Genomic DNA, 24,232 nt, shown 5'->3' with positions numbered 1-24,232 from the left:
CAGATCTCCATGTATTCAGCCCAGCCATCAGCATGATGGGTTCCTCTGGATCAGTAGTACACTACACCTGTCATGGGAGAGCTTCACAACTTCCCACGTGTCTGGTCTGTCCTATCAACAAATGGGTTTTGATCATTTCATAGGCCAGAGCTGAGACTGTCTGCTCTTCTCCCAAAGGCTGGACAGCAACTACCACATGGTGTCTAATGTGGTAGACATTAGACACCAATCAGAGAAATGTCTACCTTGCCAACAGGTGCCTACCTTGCCAATTGTTGTTGCAGAATGCAATGGTGAGACTTTTGCAGGAAGCACAACAAGCTATGAGAGACAGCTGAAGGCAGGACAAATATTTATCAAACTGCTGTGTAACATCTCAAAGAGTTTTAAATTTTTGGGCTTAAGATGTGGCCAACTTCCCTGTTGACGTCTCCAAGGTTTGGACGAAGAATAGCAGTCAGTTACAAAAACCCAGAGAAGTTATTGACTCATAAATATATTTGCTGTAAATGACGAGTTCCTCTTCATTCAGCACAGAAATTTACATGCAGTAAGGTAAAATAGAATAAAGCAGAGCTTACCTGAAGAGGCTGAAGAATCGTAAGTACTTCTGTCCTTCTTATTTGTCCTGAAGGGCTGAATGTCCTTTTCCCTGTAAGTTCCAAACCCTTCAAAGCTTCTTCTTTTATTCCCACTTGCATCATTGTCCCGCTTCTCACTTGAGGAATTCATTTCACCAAACATGTCCAGGGACTCTGACCTTCCATTACTCTCAGTATTACCAGAGTATCTCTTTGTGCAAGAGTCAATGGGATCACTGCTTGAGTCGTTTTTATCTTTACTCTGTGACCACTGCTGGGTATCAGAAAGTGATAATGTAGACAGTGTATCCACTTCAAAGTTACTCTTTGAGCCTTTGTGCCCGGTTTCACAATGCTGGTGCTTCTGCTTCTCCTTATGCTTGCTTTTCTCGTTGAGCAAGGAGAGGTCTTTGTCTGAGCCACTCAGCCTTTCATTCATGGCATGGCTGGAGAAGCCAGTGGACTTGCTGGCGAAGAGACCACTCAGATCTTCATGTGTCCCCAATATCCGCTCATCCTTATGCTTGTGCTTATGTTTGTGTTTCCTTTTGTGAAGTCGGCCACTTGAAAGGCTCGTCCCTCCAACCTTTGGAGGAGCTAAAGGGGACTGCATGTCTCCAAGGCCCATTCCCACAGGGGTTTGTAGGTGCACTCCGTGTTTCGCTTTGTGTTTGGCAGTGGTGGACATCTTCATATGAGAGCTTGCATGGAACTGGGGTGGGGGCACGGTAGGTCTCATAAATGGGGAAGCCGCTCCGAGCGTGTGAGACAGGTACAAAGGAGCTGGGTACTGACCGTAGTAACCAAGATTCATCATAGGCATTGATGTGTAAGGCATTCCATAGGGTGCATAGTAACTCCCACTGGGAATAGGGTAACCGAACCCTTGTAAAAAAGGCACCTTTGTCATGGTGTCATTGGTTTTGGCAGGTCTACCACGCTTCTTCTTAGACTTCATGTCAGAGGTCCTGCGAAGATAGAGCAATGGGTCATACTGGATATATGGCACAGGGTAGTAGTGATCAAAATTAATCCTGAAGATGCTGGGATATGGATTTTCATGATAAAATGTATAGCTTCTATGGGAAATCCTGAACACTTGGAACTTATTGATGAGTTCCTCAAGGTCTGCCAGAAACTGGAGGTCATCTCTGTTCTGCAGGCTTTTCCTTTTCCTCTTGTGCTTTGGCTTTTTAATACTCTCATGAGAGAGAAAGTTATCCACAATGAGATGCTTCTGCCGGTGACCATGCCTGTTCTTTGTGCTGGTGTCAGATGGGATAGCCTCTGGATTGTCCAGGGTGCAGAAATCAAAGGAGTATCTCCGGCGGGATTCTGAGCTTTTCTCGGCCTGGTCGGAGGTGCTGTTGTTGTCTGTACCTATCCCACTGTCGCTCGGGATGGTTTCCTCGCTGTGAGACTCGCTCACTGGCGACAGCGTGACTTCTTTCAGAGAACCTATTTCACAGAGGTGGGAAGGTGAATTAGCCATTAGCCTGGGTGGAGACAGCTTCCAAGTTCCACTGTGCATTCCTTTCTGGGTTTTTGTAGGAAGAGCACTGATAGGTTGAAGATTTGGCATAGTTTTTAACTCTGAAAAATTTGTTTCAGTGCTTGCAGGGCTAAGGTTGCCGTTAGTCCCCACTACCTGTGTCGAAAGCGGATGAATAGCTGCTGGTGACGATGCCACAAGTGACTGCAGGTTGGAAGGCACTGCTGGGTTTTCTGGCTGGCTGGAAACAGGCCTTGAGTGCTTGATGGCTGTCTTAGGTTCTTCTGGCTGAGTCTGCAGCTCTGCCCTTGGCTTTCTGCCTCGTTTTTTACCAATGTAGATAGTCCCCCTCTTGCTAACATTGATCTGCTTCCCTAGTCTGGCATCGATGGTGGTTGGCCCAGCACTAGATGGTGGCTGGACTTTTGCTTTCAGAGCTATGCTGCTGGAGCAGGAGGACAAGATCTGATTGAGAATATTCTTCCTCTTAAGAGTTTTCATTTTATTAATGGTCTTGATGGTCTTCTTATCCAAGACTCCAAGCTTCCCGACCTTTTTGTGAAACTTAAGTTCACTGATGGACTTGTCCTCTCCTGGGACCATCTGGGCCAACTTGGCCAGATTCCTTCTCCTCTTCCTTTTCTTTGTTCCTGGAAATTCACGATTGATTGGACTCACTGGGCTGGTGGAGGTTCCCTCGTGAATGGTTTCAACAGTGAGCAAAGGCTGTTTCTTTGGTCGTCCTCTTTTTTTCTTGACAGGCGTGATCACAGTAAGACTGTCTGTATTGGTGTACAGAGGGCTGGATGGTGTGATGGGATAGGCTGAGGGAGGCTCCACCATCAGCTTCTCAGATGTTGTCATGGAGGTCTCCCGAAGGATAGATTTAGGTTTGCTGCAGGTCCATCGCCGCTTAGCTGCGTGTTTGGGGTGCTGGACTTCAGATAATTTGCCAGCTGTGGAAAGGTCGGTGGGCAGGAGAGTGGATGTCACTACTAAAGGTTTTCTGACTCTGGCGGCACTGTTGGGGGAAGCTTTGTCAGTGAACACACTGCTGTCAATAGATACTAATGGGGACTCGTTTTCTATCACTTTCCCTGGCTTTGAGGCTCGAAGATCTTTTTTACTTGCCTCTGATTGAGAGCTAGTCCTGTTTGCTATTTCACTGCTCATAGTAAGTACAGAAGGCAGACTTTTCTCCTGGATAGTTTTCTCTATAGAAGATTTTATGGATTGCCTTTTTTTCCTTTTGTGGCCAGATGCATCTGTCGTCGGAGACTTTATTGGGATAGTAATTCGTACATGACTGGTGTCACTTTCACAACTGCTAGCAGAAATGGGATTCTGCTTTGAGGGTGATGCATCCAACATGCTGTCCAACGAGTAAGACTCCTTTTTCCCTTCCATGCTGTCATGGGATTTGCTGTCAAATGCTTTCTGGGCACTCTTCACCCACTCCATGTCTGTAGTTTGGATGGTCTGACTTATCAAGTCCTTTTTGTTGGACTTCTTCTTCGTACTTCCAGCGGGCTGGTCAGGGGCCTCCAGCTGCACACCTCCCTCTGGATCCCCAAGAGGCAAAAGCCCACTGCAGTCGGAGGCACTGCTCGGCTGGGCGGCCACGCTGATGCCGCTGGGTGACGGGACTGCACTGCAAATACCAAGCTCTTTACTACTGACTGACAGCTGCCCCCACGTGCTGCTGCTGCTGCAGGACTTTTTGGCCTGGGATTTGCTGAAGGGAACTCCTGGCTCCAGAGCAGAGACCTTGGTGGCACTAACTGCTTCCCTGCTGGGTTCTGTGTTGATGAAACAACTTTGAGAAGCGGATCCGGTATCGGGGCTCGCTGACCAGTCAAGATGGTGCTGGTTGCTACTTTTTTGCTGGTGCTTTGATTTTAAGGTGTCACTGGTGAAGTCTTGTTGAAGGCCCGAATCATAGTGCAGAGCAGAATGTTTCTGTGGCCTGTCATAAACCTGGAAGGTAGCAGAAAGGAAATAGAAAAAAAAAAAAAAAAATTAGTTTATCAGTCTATTCATAAGCCCTGGTTGCAGCTCTTTATTTGTGCAGTGAATGACAACTCTTCTTAACCAATGTCCTTGTAAGAGTTAGGAACTTTATAAAGTGTTCTTATACTTGAGCCAAATTTGCATTTAGATTCATGCACAGTAAACAAGTTTTTTTTTGGTTTCTCCACTCTAAAAGCAGTGGAAATATTTCTATAAATACAAAATTGCCTAGGAAACATTTCTATTGATTTTTAATTTGAAACATAAGTAAAATATTCCCTTTCAATGGATGAATGGTGCAACTCAACCTCCTGGAGAGAATTCTCTTTTCCTTAAAAATAATCCCTCACAGAACTTGAGGCTTAACAACAGCAATTAAACTCATTATTGTAAACAAGAAAACTGAAAAAATTATCTTAGAAGTTGTAACAAACAAGAGGAAAACCCATGGATCCACTTCCCTATGAAGCCCGATTCCTCAAAGATTTATTTGAATTTCCATATAGAAACCATCCCCACAAATTTGGTGCTTAACATCATATGCATAGCGTCAAGTGTGTGAGGCCCACTTGGCAGGTTCAAGATTTGCATTACTTCTTTTCCATTTTAACAATCTGCTATTTGCAATGTTCGTGAGAGATATTTTCAACATGATTTCTAATCTGACAGGAGCTCTTCAACCCACAGAGGTTACAGCAAGGGCAGAATTAAGCTGAAGGCTCTTACAGAGCAAAAGAAAGTCCACTTTTTTTTCTTGGTGGGCCTCCTTCAGCTAAAGAAATTTTGTTTACTACAGCTGTAACTTTTTGATAAGTCTTTTAAAAGCAAAAAAAAAAAAATTATTTTCTTTAATTGACTTGTTTTCTCATGTTACATTTAGGAGCTTTTATTTTGCAAAGCTCTGGGTCAAACTGTACAAGTGACTTTGTACACCTAGTGCTGTACAGAACTGGGTGTACCAAGTACTGACACTGTTCTTAATGTCAAATAAATGATGGGAGACTTAAAATAAATGCGTAGCCAAGGAAAGAATGATAAAAAACAACTGCTAAGTGTCTCATGCTCCTGCAAATACCCTCTTACAAGTAAGTTTCTATCAGTAGCCTTATGTTAGAGCCCTCTTTGGGGTGTTTGAGAGAAATTTTGGGACAAGGAAGGAGAAGAGCATAAGAGGGCTTTGAGCTGGGAAATGAGGTGTCCCTACTTCTGAGCAACTTCAGAGAGATTTGAAAAGGACTAAACACCCCCAAGCCCACAGTGCATTATGTAGTGACCACTAAACATACATGTTATTGACAAAATGACGTTGAGCTATCTCTCATGTGCATATAAAAATGGACATGTGGCTTTCCTGGAATAGGCAATAACGACGAAGCTGTTCTGGTCCATTGTCTGAGAAGCAATCAGGGACTCTTAAATCCTGCAGATAGTTCAGCTGTCATGCACATGGACCAACCATGCTCAGGGAAAACAGAGATTTCCAGGAATTGTGGAGTGAGAAAATGAAAGCATGCAGCTGCGGTGGAGCTGCAGATGTCGCGGGCAAGCGACACCCAGTTTCCTCAGCCTGAGAGAAGAGCCGAAAGCATAAACAGCCCTTGGGGAGTGAATCAGTTCCTCCTCCTCCTCCTCCTCCTCCTCCTCCTCCTCCTTGCAGTGGCCCTCCCATGCATGAGCCATGCAGCACGCAGTGGCCACGACGGAGGCTGATGCCCTCCCCTGGAAAAGGGAGCCCACCCAAACCCACATCTTGAGATGAGGCCAGGGAGGGGTGGAAAGGAAACCAGCAGCCCCAGCACTGGAGTTTTGTAGCTTGTTTTTATTTTGATTATTTTAAACTGATCCCAAAGCTCCTGAGATCTGCCATTTGGGGCTTCTCCTGCCCCCCAGTCACTAGGCTAGGTGTCCTGTCAGCTGGGCACAAGGAGGGTGTAGGACATGGCCACCCCCTGGTGAGGTCCCAGGGAGCTGGAAGTGGTTGCCTTCCATTCCAGCCTCATATAAAAAATCATCTTCCTGAGGTACCCTGATTTGTAATGTCAAAAAGCCCTGGAAATTCTGGGCTGAGGGCTCTCACGGGCCCCAGGACCCACACTAAGGCAAGACCAGGCTGTTTCCGAACAGATCCCAGCCTGATGGCTGCAGTCAAAGCATCTCCTTACACCCACATTATTTCCCAGATGCTGAGCCATGAAACTAAATGACCTGAAAAATTTCATTTGGAAGAGGAAAAAAAACAAAAACAAAACCAAAAAGATAAGAAAGAGGGTTACAGCAGTGAGAAAAAACATGACATGCTGGCAACACCCTGGTCCCTCCATATCTACCACGCACACAGGGATCCATAGTTTAAAAAGAGCAATAATGCCTGATCTGTATTTTAAGGCAGTTAATAAGAGCTCAGAACAGAGAAGCCAGCTATAGATCAGCAATGAATGCTGATATATGGCTTGGCTCCTCCAGCCTCATTTCCTTGGCCTGCACGTTATATAGTGATGATGCAAGTCCCAACACATCCCTAATGATAGCCCTGTCATTACTCAAGCAGCACGAGACACCACCACATCGATCTTAAAATTCATGAGAGAGATATGCCTATGTCATCAAAGGTGCCAACTCTGGAGGCATTTAATCACATGGATAAGCACTCTGATTTCAACAGGCCTTCAAAAAATGACCAGTCTGCAGGATCAGGGGACTCCATTTCCTCAGTAGGATGTCAGAACTATATATCTGCCCAGGCACATAACAGTCTGCTGGGCTTCCTCATGAAACTTCTTCCAGCACCACATTTACTGTTGGCTCTACCTTGCCAGAGACATCCATATCACACAAAAATAATTCTTCTGCAGCCCAGCAGCCACAGATTATGTTTGGCTGCAGCAGGTTGGATTTCACTAGCTGCAATGGATTTACCTAAAAACACTACTAAATCAGTTGAAAGTAATATAGCCCTATGTATTTTATGCCCTGTGTACCCATCTAGCTTGCTGTCTGATCCTGTTGGTCCTAATGTTTAGGCTTCAATTTTCCCTGCTGGGCAAGCACCATCCCAAGAAGCCAACAAGCCTCAGCTCAGCTAAGCCAAGACTCTGCTGAGCTGACAGAGGATGTCACAGCTGTCAGGAGGGTGAGGGCAGAAACCTGTATCTTGGTGCCTTTCACACAAATTCATTACTGAATTTGTCCATAAGTGTGAAATATACTCCAGCTCTATAGGTCTTGGCAAGGGGCTGTTGACTTGAATAGAGTTCCTGTGGCAGCCAGCCAAGACCAGCATCAGGAATAGTGGGGGGTTTTCATGAAAACAGAAAGATTTACCTTTATTTACTCTTTGGTTTATGAGGCCTAAAAGTTCTTCAAACTTCAGCGCTTGTGGCTCTGCTTGTAGCTTGCCCTTTCACTAAATGGGATTTTCTTCTGCAGCCAGCTATTCTACACTAGGAACGTGCTTCTCCTTCTTTTGTGGAAGTAGAAGTGTAAATTAAGCCATGTAATTTTACTACATTTCTCTATACTTGGTCAACACTTCTCCTGATATGCAGTTTATTGGAAGTGTTTAGTAGGTTAATAATTCTGTCTTTCCTTTAAATAAAATAAAATACACACAAAGAAGAGGGTAGCTTTCCTAACTGCAAAGAACCTTGAGCAACGTGATCCAGCACATGCTAAACCTTAGACTAGACAAAATAAAATTTGAATCCTCTTATTAGTAGTATATGAGTTGAATGACAAACTCCTGTGTGCTTACACCTGCCTTGCCAGATCTCTGAAACCCTGCACCTGAAGGGGTGATTACTCCCCATAACAGTTTTATTCTGGTACGCAGCCCTTGCAGCTGGGGAGACGAGATTGTATCAGTCCCATGAGGAGCAGCACCCTACTCTGTAAATAGTTACCAGCAGCAGAATTCATTCCTCAGGGACTCTTCATTTAACTACTGGATGTCTCAGTCTGCCTCCCCATTCCCTTGACTGAGCTTCCATCTAAATCCACATGCTGCTTCCAGTCCCAAAGCAAAAAAAGTAGGAGAAGATGACAACAACCTAATCAAGAGCCTAATAAAATAATAATGATAATAATAATAATATCAAAATAAGACAGAATAAAACTATTAATAATGATAAAATACACAGTTAGAGAAACCCATCACCTGGAAAAAAAAAATCTGAGTGATTAAAGGAGTGGTCCCTCCCTGCTCCAAATGCACCTTTTTGAGGAGGTAACACACACAAAGCTTGTCAAGAATCTGGCTTGCAAATCAAAGTTAATACTACAACGCCCCCTCTTTAAATCATTGCAGATCCATCTGTGTAATGGCTCCTCAAGTGTAATTCCCTATTAAGAGGCTTTATCTGGAGAGATAAGCAGCTGGTTCCCATGTCACTAATTGCTGTCTGCTGTGATTTTAAAACATCTGCACCATTGTGCTCTTCATTTTCATATTCTAATCACCCTGAAACTTGAAAAAGGTACATCATTGATTGTTTCTGTGGGTTAATTAGTACACAGTCTCCTTGTAGAGACAATTTAAAGGCAGTCAGAACCTCAATCAGCAAGTTTGTTTTAAAAATTAATAACATCGGGAGCGTCTGTGGGGATTGGCATCCACAGTGACACATCAGAGTGTGCTCTGGGGACATACCATCCTTTGTTATCTTCTTCATAGGCTGGAAATAAAATTGAAAAAGGAAAAAAAAAAAAAGAAAGAGAGGAAAGGCTTTCCTAAATGCACAATGTCACTTAAGATCAGGGTCTTGGGAAGTGCTTGCTCTTATCCCAGGGCTATCCTTGTCTCTCCAGCAAGAACAAATCTCATCAGAACACCGTATAATACCTCTGTGTGGTCTAGGAACTTGTAAGCCATTTTTGGTAACAATATTGTCACCTAGGATCTGGCATCTCATTGGAAATCTAAGGGGTAGAGCCGTGAGGTGTGTGGGCATTTGCTCTGCTGGCCACCTGAGCTGGCAAGATGCTGGATCTCCAGGTGTTGTCTCCAAGCCATCCAGAGGAGGATATTAGCTCAGGCACAGCACTCTGCTGTGGCAGTGGAATTCCATGCAAAGTAGACCTTCCCTGAATCCAGCCAGCTCAGAGGAAAGGCTGGCCTGAATTCACACGAGCTTCAATTTAGGCTTATACTTGAAAGTACTCCAGACAATGCTGGTAACAAAACTTCTGTGCCTAGCAAGAAGTCAGCCTGAGATTTTCCAGACTGAATAAATAAATCTGCTGTCACTGCAGTGGGCACTTGCCTTCTGAAAAATCATACTCTATTCTGGTCCTGAGCTCCTAAAAACTGGAGAATCTCCAAGTGATTTGTTCCCCTTGAAAAAGCTTTCCCTTCAGTTTCTGCTTCCTAGACATGCATGAACACATGTTACCAGAGAAGAAAACCCTTTGAGAGGAAGAAAAAAAATTAGATTTCTAGGTCCAACACATGAATAAATAATCCTGGCTCAGCTCATACTTTTGCTCAAAATTAAGCATTTCCTCTTGTGTCCCAATGGGACAGCTGTAAACTACTCACTTGAAGGCTCTAATCAGAACTACAGGTTGGAGATATTTCATGTCTTTTGGTGAGTGCACTGAGCCTTTCCAGGATAGAATTACTCTGTAAATAAAAGATGCCAAGTGAAGGAGACACCAGGTTCAGGGAAAATGTAAACTGGGCCTGATGACTTAGAGGTTGAGCAGTCACTGGCACGAAGCTTGAGGTGTCTGTGATCCAGTCAGGGCAGTTCATTGCAGGTGTCTGAAATGGACTTAGGAATTTCTTAAGATCCTCAGTGAATTTAACCGAGGATGAGGGGTACAACCAGCATCTGACACTTGTTGGAACTACAAACAACAGTGGTGTCTTTTGAGAAACTCCACTGAATCTAGTTCAAAACAGGCGTAGGGGTTCTCATTAAAAGTGAAACAGTAATGGAAGACACATCAGCAGGCACTACTGTAAAATTCATTGCTATCACTCCAAAACAAGGGATTTTCCTTAATTTGCCAAATTTATCACTCCCAGAGTTTACTCCTTCCACAGCTCTCTGGGTCTTAAATAGCACAAAGCCCAAACACCACCACGCTCACAGGAGTGTGGATCAAAGAATCATAGAAAGGTTTGGGTTGGAAGGGACCTTAAAGATAATCTAGTTCCAATCCCTCATCTTTCATTTGACATAGAAAGAGAGGCAGGAATAAACACGAAGCTGCCCTCGAGAGCACGAGGCAGCATGGGGTGGGAGTGGGCTAATTAAAAGTCATGCAACACCTTGTGTCCATTCACCAAACAAAAGCATCCCAGGAGGTGGTGCATGTTTTTCTGACTGTATCAATACAGAGAAACTGAAGTTCAGGCTTTTGCATTATGACTGTCTTGAGAACACCTTGTCTAAAGCACTCACCCTGACGGAAAAGACAGAGCAATTCACAAATATTACTGAAGGTAATCCACTCTTGTGGTTGGAAATCGTGGCTTTTCATGCATTCCTGATAAAGCATCATGACTTTCTAAATAGTTTGGAAATTCCAAAGTTGTTCCAAATTAATTTTGCTACCAGCTTTAAATGGGATAATTTGCACACTGTTTCAATCTTCTGCAATGTTTCAGACCTTTCCATTTTCCACATACAGGGATTGAGGATTTTATATAGGCAAATAACAACAACATGTTGAATTTATAAAGGTAGGATTTGGCGCTGCAGGCTGATCTCCTCCTTGCTCGTGGAATAGACCCATCGCTGCACACATTTTTTTTATCAAATGTTTAAACAACCCTGCTCTTTTCAAGGCTTTGTATTAAGCACTGAGTCTGGGAAAACTCTAAACAATGGGATTTTTCTGTCATCTCCAACAAAGAACCCATCATCACCGACATAACAATGCAGTTTAAATATCGTGTTTAACCATAACACTGTTTGCCGCCTCGGTTTAGGCAGCTGGGAGAGAACAATTGGGCACCAGCTAAGGTGGACTACAATGGGACTCATACAATTTTGCCCATTCAACTTCTGAGATAACCCTGGTTTGGTCCTTGTTTGGCCTCAAGCCCGTGCACGGATTTTTAAGCAAACGTTTCAGACACTGTATCCACAAAGCCAGGGCTCGCAGAGCAAGACGCCTTTGCTAAGCTGTGCTTTCATTTGTTCAAAAGCTTTGCTAATGAACTTTAACCGCAGCAGTGATATTAAGGTTTTATTGTTCATATATAAAACACACTTCCATCCCTTCAGAAATGGTACAATTCCATGGAGCTCAACCTACTCTCCCCAGAGTGTATTGTGATGTTGCACATCCAGGTTTCCATCTCATCCTGCTCTTTCATTTTGCTCTGTAATTTCAAGTTGTAGAGGGTGATGTATATCTGTGATGTATATCTGTACTTGACCCAGCCAAAATCAAACAGCAGAAGGATCCCAAGACAGACTGGGTCCCTCAGAAATATGAGCAGTAAGGGGTATTAATCTCTGAAGGGTTTGTGGTGTTGTCCTGGATGTTAATGCTTCAGCATATCTCAGATAGCTAAACTGGAAATAAGGATATGAGCAGCCGTGCACTTTAAGTTTCTGCTATAATTTTTAAAAGCCTTCAGTGCTTAATTTGCACTGAAAGGTTTCTTTTATCCTTCATTTAATATAGGAATTGCAGCATTACCCTGACTACTTTCTTTTTTTTTTTTTTTTTTTAAAGGATGGGCAAAATATAAATGGCTTTTCCATCATGGCCAGTGATTCTTTCCACTAGAGTTACATAATTTAATTATAAATTGAGTCCTTAAATGTCAAGGAGATGCTGAATTCACCTGAAAACAGGCATTTAGAGAAGCTCATAAAAGCTGTGAGCTGCAGTCAGTTAGCTCATCATTCTTTTGGCATGCACTTCATTTAGCAGTTACTGACCACCAGATTAATTCTTTCAAAGCATCCTGATTGCAGCTAAGGTCTAGTATGAAGTATTATATGTGCAACAGCATTAGCAAAAAGTCCAGAAATCGGTCAGAACATCTACTGGCATAGCTGGGTTATAAACCTCATGAAAATGAAAATTTGGGGGACAGGTCAAATATATATTGTCCTCCCCAGTCCAGCTTTAAGATCTGAGTCCTGTACTTAGAATTTAGTGAGAGTATCACCTGTGTCTTCACCAAATTCACCATGAGAAGATGAACTTCAGCGATCGGCAGCAAAATGTGGGAGGCTCATTACCTTTGGAAAATCTGCCTGAAGATGTCATACATGGTAAATTTCTGGGTCCACTGAGTATACACTGAAAAGTCACCGCACTCTGAGCAAAGACAGTGGTGTGCACCATCCAGAGATGAGATGCGGTCTGGACTCTCTCCAAAACCTGTACTAGACTGCAAAGTGGGATTCTTCTTCGTTTTCACCAGTAAAATAATTCCCTTCAGACAGAAGGGAATAGGAGCACACCCATCTTCCCTTGCACAGTGTGCAGTCCCTACAACAGTCCAAGCAGGCATGCGGTGGAACCTGTCCCATTTGCAAAAGGCTACAAGGTGAGTGGGGTTTTAGAAGCTTTATGCTCCAGTTTCCCTATAACATGTTCCCTTTTTTCACCACTGTGAGCAGATATAAAGTGATCCCTCTCCTCTTTCCCCTAAAACTAGTAGCAACCCTAGTAAGTGATAAGTGGGGAAATATCCTTGCACACATTGAAGATGTCAAAGCATGGCAGACATTTCTGTTTCTGGACTAGAACTGATGCTCCTGGGACATGGCTGTTCGGGATTTAAGTCTTCAGTCAGGTGATTTTAAAGTCATAGAATCATTAGGGAATGATGGAAGGCAGGTTTGAAGAAGGATGCTCAGCACTGCACCAGGACACATGTTGTGGGAATGCTAATGCCCAGCTGCAAGTCCTCTTTCGAGACCATGGAAGGGATTATTTTGGGCAGCAGCAAAAACACATGTTGCCCTGACTAAATCTGATTGCTCTCGTATAAGAACTAATCTTACCATCCCCTGGATGATTCGGCTCTTCCACACAGATGTTTTTGCAGGTTCCCCACCACACCTAAAGCCAAGTCTAGCAATAAGGTGTTGGAGTAACAACAACAACAACAACAACAACAACATAGTGACATAAAATGTCTCCCTGGTGATGCTGGGTGAGGTGATGAAGAGTGACACTGCATTTTTGGGACGTTGTTGTGCTTTTCTGAATGACACGTATCTCTTCTTTGATGTTCATCCCTCATCTCTTCTTCCTCTCCTCCCTCCCCAGCTATGACAAAATCACCTTTACTAATAAACCTCCCGCTCGAATAGCAGGTTTTATTTAGTGTGCTATAAAAAGAGTAATTTCTCAGATCATAAAAGGGGCTCAACTGGACTGCATCATTTTGCTGAAGTGAGTTTTCTGGTGGAGCAATTCTCCCTTCTAAATGCCACAGTCCTCCACTATCAGTATTTATGTACCAAAATAAAATGCAATTCTCTGTATTTTATTAAGTGTGAATCTACAGCGGAAATCCATTTGGGAGCTGATCCCAGGATTTTATTGTCCCTTGATTTTTATACTTTCAAGACATTCTCAACTGTTTTCACAACATCACCAGGCTAACTACAGTTTTATTAAGGTAAAAAAGCATCACTTTGAGGCCTTGACCAAGTTTAGGTTTGTTTTCTATGCACATAAATCAACAGAAGCACAGACCAGAAAAAGAAAGGGCATGAGCAGTGGTCTAGAAAAGGTGATTGCAAAACACCCCAAGCACAGCTTAGTGCTTGAATGACCTCCTAAACTTTTCTAGCTTCTCACCTAACAAATCAAGTGTAAAATTCAGCTTATGGAGTCCCCAGTCTTTCCCCCATGAGGTTGACCATGTAGGTAAAAGCCTTTAAATATAAATTCAGGCCTGGGATTAGCATCCAGAACAGAACTGGTATCAGGAGAGTGTCCAGGTCAGAACTAGCCTATCCTACACTGAGAATCTGGTCCTGAACCAGTGCAGAAATCCAGTGATTTTTGTGCACATACTCCCCCCTTAGGAGTGGAGATGTTGAGATCAGACAGAGCGAAGGTGTGGAACCACCAGCACTTCAGAGCATTGCCCTTTTAATTGCCCTTGTTCTAGTAACTCACTTAAATACATTTCTTTGCTCTACACAGTGTTGACAAAGCAAAACCATTCCAAGCCCTTTTGTTGCTTCTTCTTAAGTGCTGGCTGCATGCTCAAGTTGAGTAAGTGTATAAAAGTACTGGACACTGAAGATACAGTCTCCTGCCCAAGCAGCTTGTCAAAGGGGATAAATAACAAACAGCAGTACATGTTTTAGACCTCAAAGTGCATTTGTCCACTGCTAATGGGGGAAAGGTATGACTCTTTCTTTACAAAAATGTACTTATTTTGAAGAACTGGCATTGTAAGAGTTGGCAGAAGGTGTTTCAAAGAGCTACTCGAGGAGAGAGGGAGATTGGTTAAAGCACAGGTGAACCTGGTGTTAAAAGCATCTGAGATACACATAAAAGGGCCTAAAAATACATGGGACAAGAGTGCCATGGGAGGTCCTTCAGTGTGGTAGATACACAGGATTTGAAGCTGAAGCTAGGAAAACTGATATGAGAAAACATGGTTCACAGTTTTAATAGGATGTATAAATAATCATGAGAACAGCTTATCAGCAATGGCTTTTCTAGAACTGGAAGTTTCTTTTAATCAAGGCTGGGTGTTTTTCTAACTGATATGCATCAGTACACGACAGCTATTGGACTTGTAACAGAAACACATTTAGGCAAATCCTCTGGTATGAATCATGCAGGAGGTTTGACTAAGGAGTTCTTTCTAGCCTTAAATCTGTGACTATACAACCTCTCTATATCCTGCAGTGTTTTGTCCAACCTGGTGTCAAGCAATTCCAGCAATGTGTCTTCAGCCCCTTCTTCTGGGAGTCTACATCCCAGTAATAAATCTCACTGTTCACAGTCTCTTCTCTCTTCTCCTGGAATCATTTCCATTCCTAGACATACCTCAGGTCTGGATTCATCCCAATTTTTCCATGGACCAAAGAGAATATTCCACATTTTTAAACAATTCATTTCATTGCCATGTTCCCTGCTGCTGTAAAGTGGTGTGTCTCACTGGTAAAACAGAGCTGATTTGTTAGGAAGGGCCTGTCTATCTCGACAAACCCAGTGAGATGTGGTTCCCTCTGCAACAAGGGTGGGCAGCGTTGTACCACAGGTGGTTCCGCAAATGTGAGTGACGCCAAAATCCACTGGTTCAACACACTCAGGCTATCAGCATGGCATAGGGAAAGTCACTGTGATTTCTATTGTCACTGCTCTACCCTGGCTGAGCAAGGACTTGAGAGGTAAATACATGGGAAATATTCTTCCAGACTGACTCTGTCCTCACCAAATAGCTGAGATTTGGCCCTGACCTTTGAAAGAAGACACAAAGTCTCACCTAACCTGGATCTAAGCCTCACAGATCTCTAAAACACCACAAAATCAAAACATCCCGGATCTGACAACATGAAGAACCCTGGAGTCAGTTTTAGGTATTGGCTGCTTTATTGCACTGCTTCCTCCCCCCCCACCCCCGGTTTTAAATATAGAAGAACATATTGATTTGGTCTTTTCTGGTTTAAATTTCTCTGCTGTTCTGTATGCTGCATCACAGTCTCAAAACATGAGCCCAAATGCAAAGCTCTGAACAGTTGGAGACCTCTGCCTCAATCCAAATGTCCACTACACCACAGCTGGTGTTCTGGAGGTTGTTTTGGGGAGTTTTTGGGTGTGCTGGGACAAAAAAGAGCAAAAACTAAAGTCTCAAACAACTGTACAAAAAGGTTGCATACATTGAAGTCACTGATGCAAAAACTATTCAGTGGCTGCTTCAAACATACTCAAAAAAAATCTACTGCACTCTAAGGAAAGCATTTACATATTACTCAATAGTTATTATGGCTTTTTGTGTGTTTTCCTCCTTTGTTTTGTTTTCCACTAGACAATACACACAGTTCTGCATAGTCCCCCTTCAGGGATTTCTCTCAAGGATACACAGATATCTATTTTTCTGCTACCAGACAGAGCAACCTTCTGAAATCAGTGCAGATTCATCACCCACCCTGCACACGACCTTATCAGCAGTTGCGGTGGGTGGCCTCTGTGGAATTCTATGGAAAGGGCAAAGCTGGAAAACGTGCACTTTAAAGTGCCAGGGAATTTAGTTCAGTGTGCAGCACTTGTAATTTCTGCTGCTGCAGACTGTTCAGCCTGTTATGGATATCTGAGAATTCGCTTTTTACCTGACTAGAGGTCATGAGATTTATTACAGTAAATTTTTTTTGCCTTTTTTATTTTTCCTTCTGGAATAGGTAATTGAGGGTGCCAATATCTGCATGCATAATATCTCCAGAGATGAAGAGAGAAGAGAAATAATGCTTCCTGACACTCCTTTCCCCACATGTAACATATTTTGCATTTACTTCTATGAAGGGAATGTTTAAAGAGAAGACAGTGCTGTGCTGGGCTTTGGTACAAAAGGTATGGCAAAAAAAAAAAAAAGACTGACAAGGACTCAGGTGGATGACTGCAGCAGGAAATACTAAAAATTAAATTTTTAGTTTCCTCATCATATATGTTCCCACCTGGTGGCATCTACCAGTAAATATATTCAGAACAGGCAATTGTTTCTGTTGGCTTGCAGGCTGCCCTCCACCAAGAACCATGGATCTACATTTTTTAAAAATATTACTTCAATGAGTAAAAACAGAGTGGCAGGGGTGTATAGACCAAAGAGCAAGCAAGTAACAAAGGTTTATTACATCTCTGCGTCTTTCACACAAAGCAAAAACACCTTCTTGGTGACTAAAGTCTATCTTCAGTACATCTCAAAGCACTTCATGAAAGAAGTAAGAGTCATTATTCTGCACACTACAGATGGAAATACTAAGACTCAGTGATTTGCCCAATTTGTCTTTCCGTATTCCTTGACCAGTGCCAACAGGAGAATTTCGTTTTCCTCATCCTCACTTTTGCCGGTGCCCGTGAAGGTTCCCATGACCAAGGCCTTCTAAGGCATTTTACAATCTAGATGAACATGATTTCAAATAAATGTCTGGCTGAAGTGCAAACAAACTGATCCTTTGTTATTTGGGTCTGAACGTGCCACCTAAAGTGTCCACAAGTAACACAGACACAAATGGAATCCCTGTTTGCAAAGGACTAACAAAAATCTGTGTTTCAGCACAGCAGCACCTTTTCACAGCCAGTCACCCGGGATTTGAGGAAGTCTCAGACATACAGGACTCTGATTTCTGTGCTGCAAACCCACAAGAGTGGTTTTTTTTTAAAGACTTCTAGCTTTGTGGAGGTATTAAAATGGATTATCCATGCATCTGCTGTCGCAGCACACACAGGCCCTGTGTGGTGCCTGTGTCTGTGTGTGAGTGTGTTGGTGGGCATTTAGTTTTAAAGAAGGGCTTTTAGTCTCACAGAATGAAACCTGGGGAAGATCCCCAGTCCTCCATCCTTGAGGTAATTACACCAGGAAAAACCATCCTGTCTATCCACTTCTCATCAAGCAAAGGATGTGGTGGCAGGCAAGAAGTGACCTTGTGTTTCTGCTGCTCAGAGTCCCAGCAACCCATAGCAACTTAAATTAGAACATGTGCAATATAATTAGATTTTCTTCCCTTGTAGATTTGTCATGCTTCTCCTGCCTGAAAAGGAGGGGACACTTCAGACAGAGGCTTGAGCTCATCAGGGCTGTTTGCTGTCCACCAGGGCTTTGCTTTGAGCGAGACAGGGGAAAGGCTGGGATTAAAACAAAGACTTTGTGCTTTCAGCTCCTGCCCTACAGAAACAGTTTTTAGTCAGGAACCACAGCAAGTGAATCCTGGATTTGGAGACAAAATAAGAAATCCAGGTCAGGATTCAAATCCAGGTTTCCTCCACATGACTTCAGTTGTTTGTTGCCAAGGTTGTAGCTTGGAGGGACCTGATCAGGTATGAGATTAGGTTTGGAATGGTCCCTACTAAATAATGCAGGAATTGACCCTCCAGCTCCATCTGTAGAAAAGCTTGTTGCAGCTCATTAGTCGGAGCAGAGTATTCTGAGAGTGTGGCTCTGGCCACTAGATTCTGATCAACACCTGTTTTAGGATCCTGGTTGCACTCTACAGCCCATGAGGACTCCAGAGAGGACATTAGAGCAGGCTAACTCACTCCACTCACTGTAGACAACACCGGAGAAGCTACTTCAGGCAACTAAACTAGATATCTAAAGGGAGGTAGGGCTAATATAGCCCAATTTACCCCAGTGTCTTGTCATAAACTTTTAACCCCTTTACTGCTGCTCCATATCTGACTTTATCCATATTCTGACTTTAAAGGGCTGAATTGTGCCTTCACAAAAGTCTTTGGGAAACGTTTCCTGACCAGTAAAATATACAAAGGCCCAACCTGTTTCTGAAAAAGCCTTCAAGTTTTCTACGCTTTCTGATTTTTTTTTCTTTTTTTACTTTGGATTTCAAGAGATCCTTGAAGTTAATTGAAAATGCATTTCAATTACAATAAATGTGATTTGTTAGGGGGTTGCCTAATGTCCTCCCTCCTGCCTGAAGAATAGAATTTTTACCATCAAGTTATAACTCATCATCAAGTTATAACACCATAAAGTCTCAATTTGAAAAACTATTCTTTCCTTTTTGAGGCAAACCATGGAAGAGCAGACACCACAGTCTCTACCTTTTCTTCATTGCTACTAGGCAAGAAAGTATTTTGAAAATAAAAACAAAGGCAAACTTACTTATGCAACTTAATTTAAACCCAGTCTTTTTCTTTTTTTTTTGTAAGTTAGCAGAGGGTCCTCACACTCCCTCTGAGAACGCCGCATCATAAAAATGGGCATTTGAAGACAGAGCAAATATGCTAACAGGATTCAAATTTGTCATGCTGTTCAGATGATGACACTTCTAGCTTCTTGTTCAAACCTTTACTCAGTGTTTTGAGGTTTACTCATCAGTAAAATCTCAATGTTATGGACATTCTGTTAACCACAGGGTAGCACAGCTGACCACAGGATGAATGCAACTGAAACAGCTGCCCGTGGAGCAGCACCATCACCTGCCTCTGGGCATCCTTTGCTTTTGCTTCTTCAGTAGGTTATTTCCCACAAGAGCTGCTCTGGCCCATTTGTGGTCCTTCCAGACAGGTTTCATCCCATCACCACGCCTTTAATGAGCAGTGTATTACTCAGCCCTCTAAGCCAAGTTGCAAATGATGACTGTGCGACTGGAAAGGCTTTCCTCTGATGAGATTAAACATGGTTTGAGGTAGGTGTTCTCTGCTGTAGATATGTTTTCGACTCTTGGTCACTGTTCCTCAGGCTTACAGGCTCAGCAGAGGGGAAAAAAAATTATATAATTATAGAAGTAGTAGGGAGAGAGCACTGCATGGTGTCAGACATCAAACCTGGGGAGTAGGAGTCTCCCCACAATTGTGGTGAGTAAATTTTGATCACTCAGATGCTGGACCAAGTCTTGGCATCTTTTGGAGCATCAACACACTCTCTTCGTTCTTTCAGTCACCAATTTATACTTCCTGCCATTTCAAGCTATTTTACCCAGAAATAATCCTCAGAACTGTGATAGTAAGCATGGTCTAACTGATCTAGAATTTTAGAAATTATTGTTTTGTTCTTGTACCTGTCTCTGACTTCATCATTCCCTGGTCTTTGAGATGTTCAGGGATAGATTTCTGCAGTGTGATTACTGGGCAATACTGAGCCACTAATTTGGCAGAGGTTTCTACTAGTATTATATAAGTCATGATTTTAGTAAAGAAGATATTTCAGAGAATTTTTTTCCAATTCTAGAGGAGGCCCTGCTAAACTGAGGATGTATGCACAATTTCCTCAAAGGAACACAGACTGGAAAACATTAAAAGGACAAAACTTTGCATGAAACTCGCTAAATTTTGACCAGCTTGGTTTACCATCTTCTCTGAAGACCCTGTACCATCACAAAAAAAAAAAAAACAACCGAAAAAGAACACCTTTCCAATAAAATAAGGGGAGCAGTCTGCCTAGTTGAGGCTCCAGTGATCTGATTTCCACTTCTATTAGGGTAGCAACCTCAGGACCCAGATGAGATACCTTTCTCCCACTGACAGCTTAGGCCAGCAGTAGACAAGATGCAAAGTTTACCTGAAGGGTGTGCTATGCCTGCTTGTTTTTTTGGGCAAGCAGCAAAAGATAACGCAAAAGTGCTTTTTGTTGGTGAACTGAAGGAACAGAGCTAAAACCTTTCCCTTCCAACCGTTATATCCTGACGGGAAAGAAGTAAAGCGTGGCCCTTTCAGGAGAGCAAGGCTTAGTGCAGGAGTTAGTGAGGGAGCCCCAGAGGCATCAGAGCAGCACAAAACGCCTTCCGAAGCACACAAGGGTCATAGGTGCCTGTTTAATTTTTCTGCCCACGCCACAGTAACACGCGCAGCAAACAAAGCCAGGCTGCTCTCTAACAATCTTGTCTCGGAACCAGCGTCATCTCGGGGAGTATAGCTACAGAGCCTTGGTGTAACTCAAACGAAAACATGAAGGTTACTAGGGATACGAGGAGACTCATGGAGCAATTAAATAACCAACAGACACACACACCCACACACGCAGCCCTCATTTACTCAAAACCCTGACAGTTGTTTATTGAGAAGTAGGTGTTGACGGTTCACTTGTCTTGGATGGATTTCTCCCGGAATAAACACCAGTGCTTTCAAAGTGCCTGATCCCATTTTCTTGTAAAAGAAAAAGCTTAAAAAGAGGGGGGGGGGGGCGGGGGGAGGAAAGAAAAAAATTTAAAACCCCCACAAATGCTATATACAGAGCGGGTGTCATTACTGCTGTGTGCTGTGGAGAGGGGACTCCATGTATGGGAAAAGATTCAGCTGCGAGAGTGTTTTGGAAAATGAAGAGTTATTTCGCAATAGGCCGTGACATCTCCCTTGGAGAAAACTTGCCCAGATTCTGCAGATTGCTTTGCAGATGGAAAAGGGACAATGCCTGATTGCAATATACTCTCAGATAAAGTCAAGTTTGACTCGGTCTAGAAACTTTCCCTCCCCAGGAGGCCAAAATTGAGCACTGAAGGCATCTATCCTTCTTTAAGCTAATCTTTATATTCAAGTGCAGGTGCAATCAATAATACCAATGTAATCTCCATTGCAAAACAGAGCCCATTGAATGCCAAAAGGCTGAGCAAAATTCCCCTTCTCAGTCCCAGCACTGTGCTATCAACAGCTGAAGAGACTTTTCACAACACAAATGGGAGGAAAGGGATGAAATGAAAGGAAATTCAGGCTTAATATTAGAACCTGCTGACAGCAAGATGTATTAAGTCATAGGGCAGCCACAAATGCAACAGGAAACCCACTTTTTGAACACTTAGGACTGGAAAAATTAATAGACAATGGAGAAAATGCTACAGGGAACAACTGCAATGATAGAAAGAGAGACATCAAGGTGAACTATCTACACCTTTCCCATTCTCCCTTTCTGTGTTTCAGCAGTAATTCCGTAGTTTCTGCCACTTGCAGAATTTTATTGCATATAGGGAAAACAACATTACTCTGATACAGGTCTGAGAAATTTTTGATGATCAGAAGGGGCAAAACCAAAGATGCTGAGCAAGGATGGTTTTCAGTAACCACACTTTGCTTCTGGACCTGCTCATCAATGTGCATATGAGCCCACATTTACCAGTTTCTAACAGAGTTAAGCACCTTATAAGAATCCCACTCCTAAACTTCCTTGCATTAGAAATGTAGGCATATTAATCTAGGGCATTATCTATGTTTGCACTATCAAAGCCTTTAGCAAGAATCACAGAGTCACAGAATGGTTTGGGTTGGAAGAGACCTTAAAGCTCATCTCATTCCAAACCCTTGTTGTGGACAGGGGCACCTTCCACTAGACCAAGTTGCTCAGAGCCCCATTCAATCTGGCACTGAATACTTCCAGACATGGGGCATCCATGTGATTCTTCTCACTCTTTTACTTGACTCCAAGTGCTTTTAAAACCATTCCTATCCATATATAATTTTGTGGATATGAGCTTTATCAAGGCCATCTGAAACCTTTTTTTTTGAAGGTATAATTAAAAACTATTGCATGGTAAAATTTAACTTTGGGGTCTGAAACAATTTTGTGAGATTGCTGCTGTGTTTGACACGCTCTCTGACTAACCAGCCAAAGCAATCAGGCAAATAACCCACCTCACACACACACACTTAAACAGTCCTTGTGTTTAAGCACACACTTGCTGTGTGCATTTTCTCCAGGGGCCCTTTAGATGCTGTTTTGTACACAGGGCAGTGCGTGCTTTCAGTGGTGTGAAATAAAGAGGTTAGTGCCATGGAAAAAGTTCTTAACACAGAAAATACTGCTCAAGATGCATAAATAATTAAACAGGGTGCATTTAAAACGTGAGCCATTAAAAACAACCTTTGTGAGGGGGAAAAAAAAAAAAAGAAACTGTAGGATGCAAGTTAATCTTTCATAAGGCAAATCTTCAGATGGTTGCTTCTTCACGGGCACTTCACAGTGCTCTGTTTCCTTTTGAACCAAGCATTCATACAAAAAAGCGTTTTGACAATCCCACCAGGATGCTCATCCTCTGTGTTCAGAGGGAGATTTATAAAGATCACAAGGCAGGATTGTGAATATAATGATCCCAGGGATTAGCCTTTCTTCCAGCTATGGTAGGGCAGTCCTCTGGATCTATCTGAAATCAGAGAGGGGGCTCTTGACTGTGAGCCAGTGTGTGGCTTTCTTCTCACTGACACTGTCCCTTCCCCACCTACTCCCATGTGCTTGCAATACTTTAAATGCTTAATAGTTTAAAACAGTCATATGTTAACTATCACCCTCCCTGTCAAGGAAAATGAAGGCATCTCCATTAAGAGTAAGTGAACTGTTGCTCTCCATCAGAGTGGATCCACTACTGGCAAGTGCTCTTTAAGTATTGATAAAGGAGCTTATTTAACCTTCTGGAAAGTCAAGCCCAAAGGATAAGGAAAAGCTTATTCAGAGGAAAGACGATTTTGTGATTAAGACACTGGATAGGTATTTAGAAAACCTCTTGTTTCCTCTTATTTTCTTGTACCCCCTTTGACTTTGAGGAAGGAATTTGATCATCACCAGCCAAAACACCAGAAGACATCATCTCCTCTCTCGGCACCTAGAAATGGATTTAATACAAGCTGGGCTCGCTCCCTAGTCAAGATGCCTGACCTAGGAACACACTCAGTGTCCACCCAGAGGCATTTCTGTGGGCAGTAAGAGAGAAAAAGAGACACTTATAATCATGAATAGCCAATGAAAAACCTAACTTGTGCTCTGGAGATCCATGGGCTGTGGGTAGAGTGAAAGGATAAAAACTGTCCTCAGAAGAAGATACAACTTTGCAGAATGTTGTCCCAAATGCTGTGGCTTTCTGTCCAAGAAGGACGGAAATAATAATCCTTCCCTTCTCTTGCTGCTTCCCTCTGTTTTGGCTTTAGCCTATGAGGTCTGAGCAGCAAGACCCACCTCTCACAGTGTCTACCAAGATAGGGGGTCAGGTTTAGTTCAGGTCTTCTCAGACTGCTTGAATACAGTAAAGACACACATATTTAACTGAATTAACTGCTTTAACTCCTTGCATCCAAGGACTAAAGGAAAGGGCAATAACATCATAAAAGTAGGTGAAATAGTATCACTTACAAAAGAAGATAAAACCAGCATGCAGGAGGAACTGTGCACTACCTGTCATTATTTCCCCAAATTTTTATGCATGTGAACTTTTAAGTAATCACACTGCTTTACAGAACATGTATAATAAGTATATATAATAAATGACTTGAAGCTTGTCGTAAAAACAGTACACTAGCAAAGACAAGAACCTGAAAGATCTCATGATGAGTTTGTGAGCGTGGCCTCATTTCAGTCCATTTCTGCAAACGGATTAATGGTACAGGCTTTAATTACATGGTCACATACTGCTCTTTTCTGCAAGGCCCCTGCTTCACCAAGTGCCAGTGAGACATTTTAATTCCTGTAACTTTATAGCACATTAATCATGGGTGATGAGGCCATGAATCAGTTATGCAAGTCATTCCAAATACATACTGATGAAATCTGCAAACCATC

The 24,232-nt window shown here is 42.8% G+C and overlaps 1 protein-coding gene across 1 annotated transcript in view; it reads right to left on the bottom strand.

Moving 5' to 3' along the window:
* SETBP1 (SET binding protein 1) overlaps positions 1-24,232 on the bottom strand; it is a 248,300-nt gene that overhangs the window by 76,894 nt on the left and 147,174 nt on the right. The window contains exon 5 of the mRNA XM_039381165.1: positions 582-4,050. Coding sequence (XP_039237099.1) covers positions 582-4,050 — 3,469 coding nt within the window. The remainder of the gene's footprint in view (positions 1-581; positions 4,051-24,232) is intronic.

The sequence above is a fragment of the Pipra filicauda genome, unplaced genomic scaffold, assembly GCF_003945595.2.
Source record: "Pipra filicauda isolate LSUMZ 115617 unplaced genomic scaffold, ASM394559v2 scaffold215_size1667880_pilon, whole genome shotgun sequence".
In the NCBI taxonomy this organism is placed as follows: domain Eukaryota; kingdom Metazoa; phylum Chordata; class Aves; order Passeriformes; family Pipridae; genus Pipra; species Pipra filicauda.
This window is presented reverse-complemented; position numbering and strand designations above follow the sequence as displayed.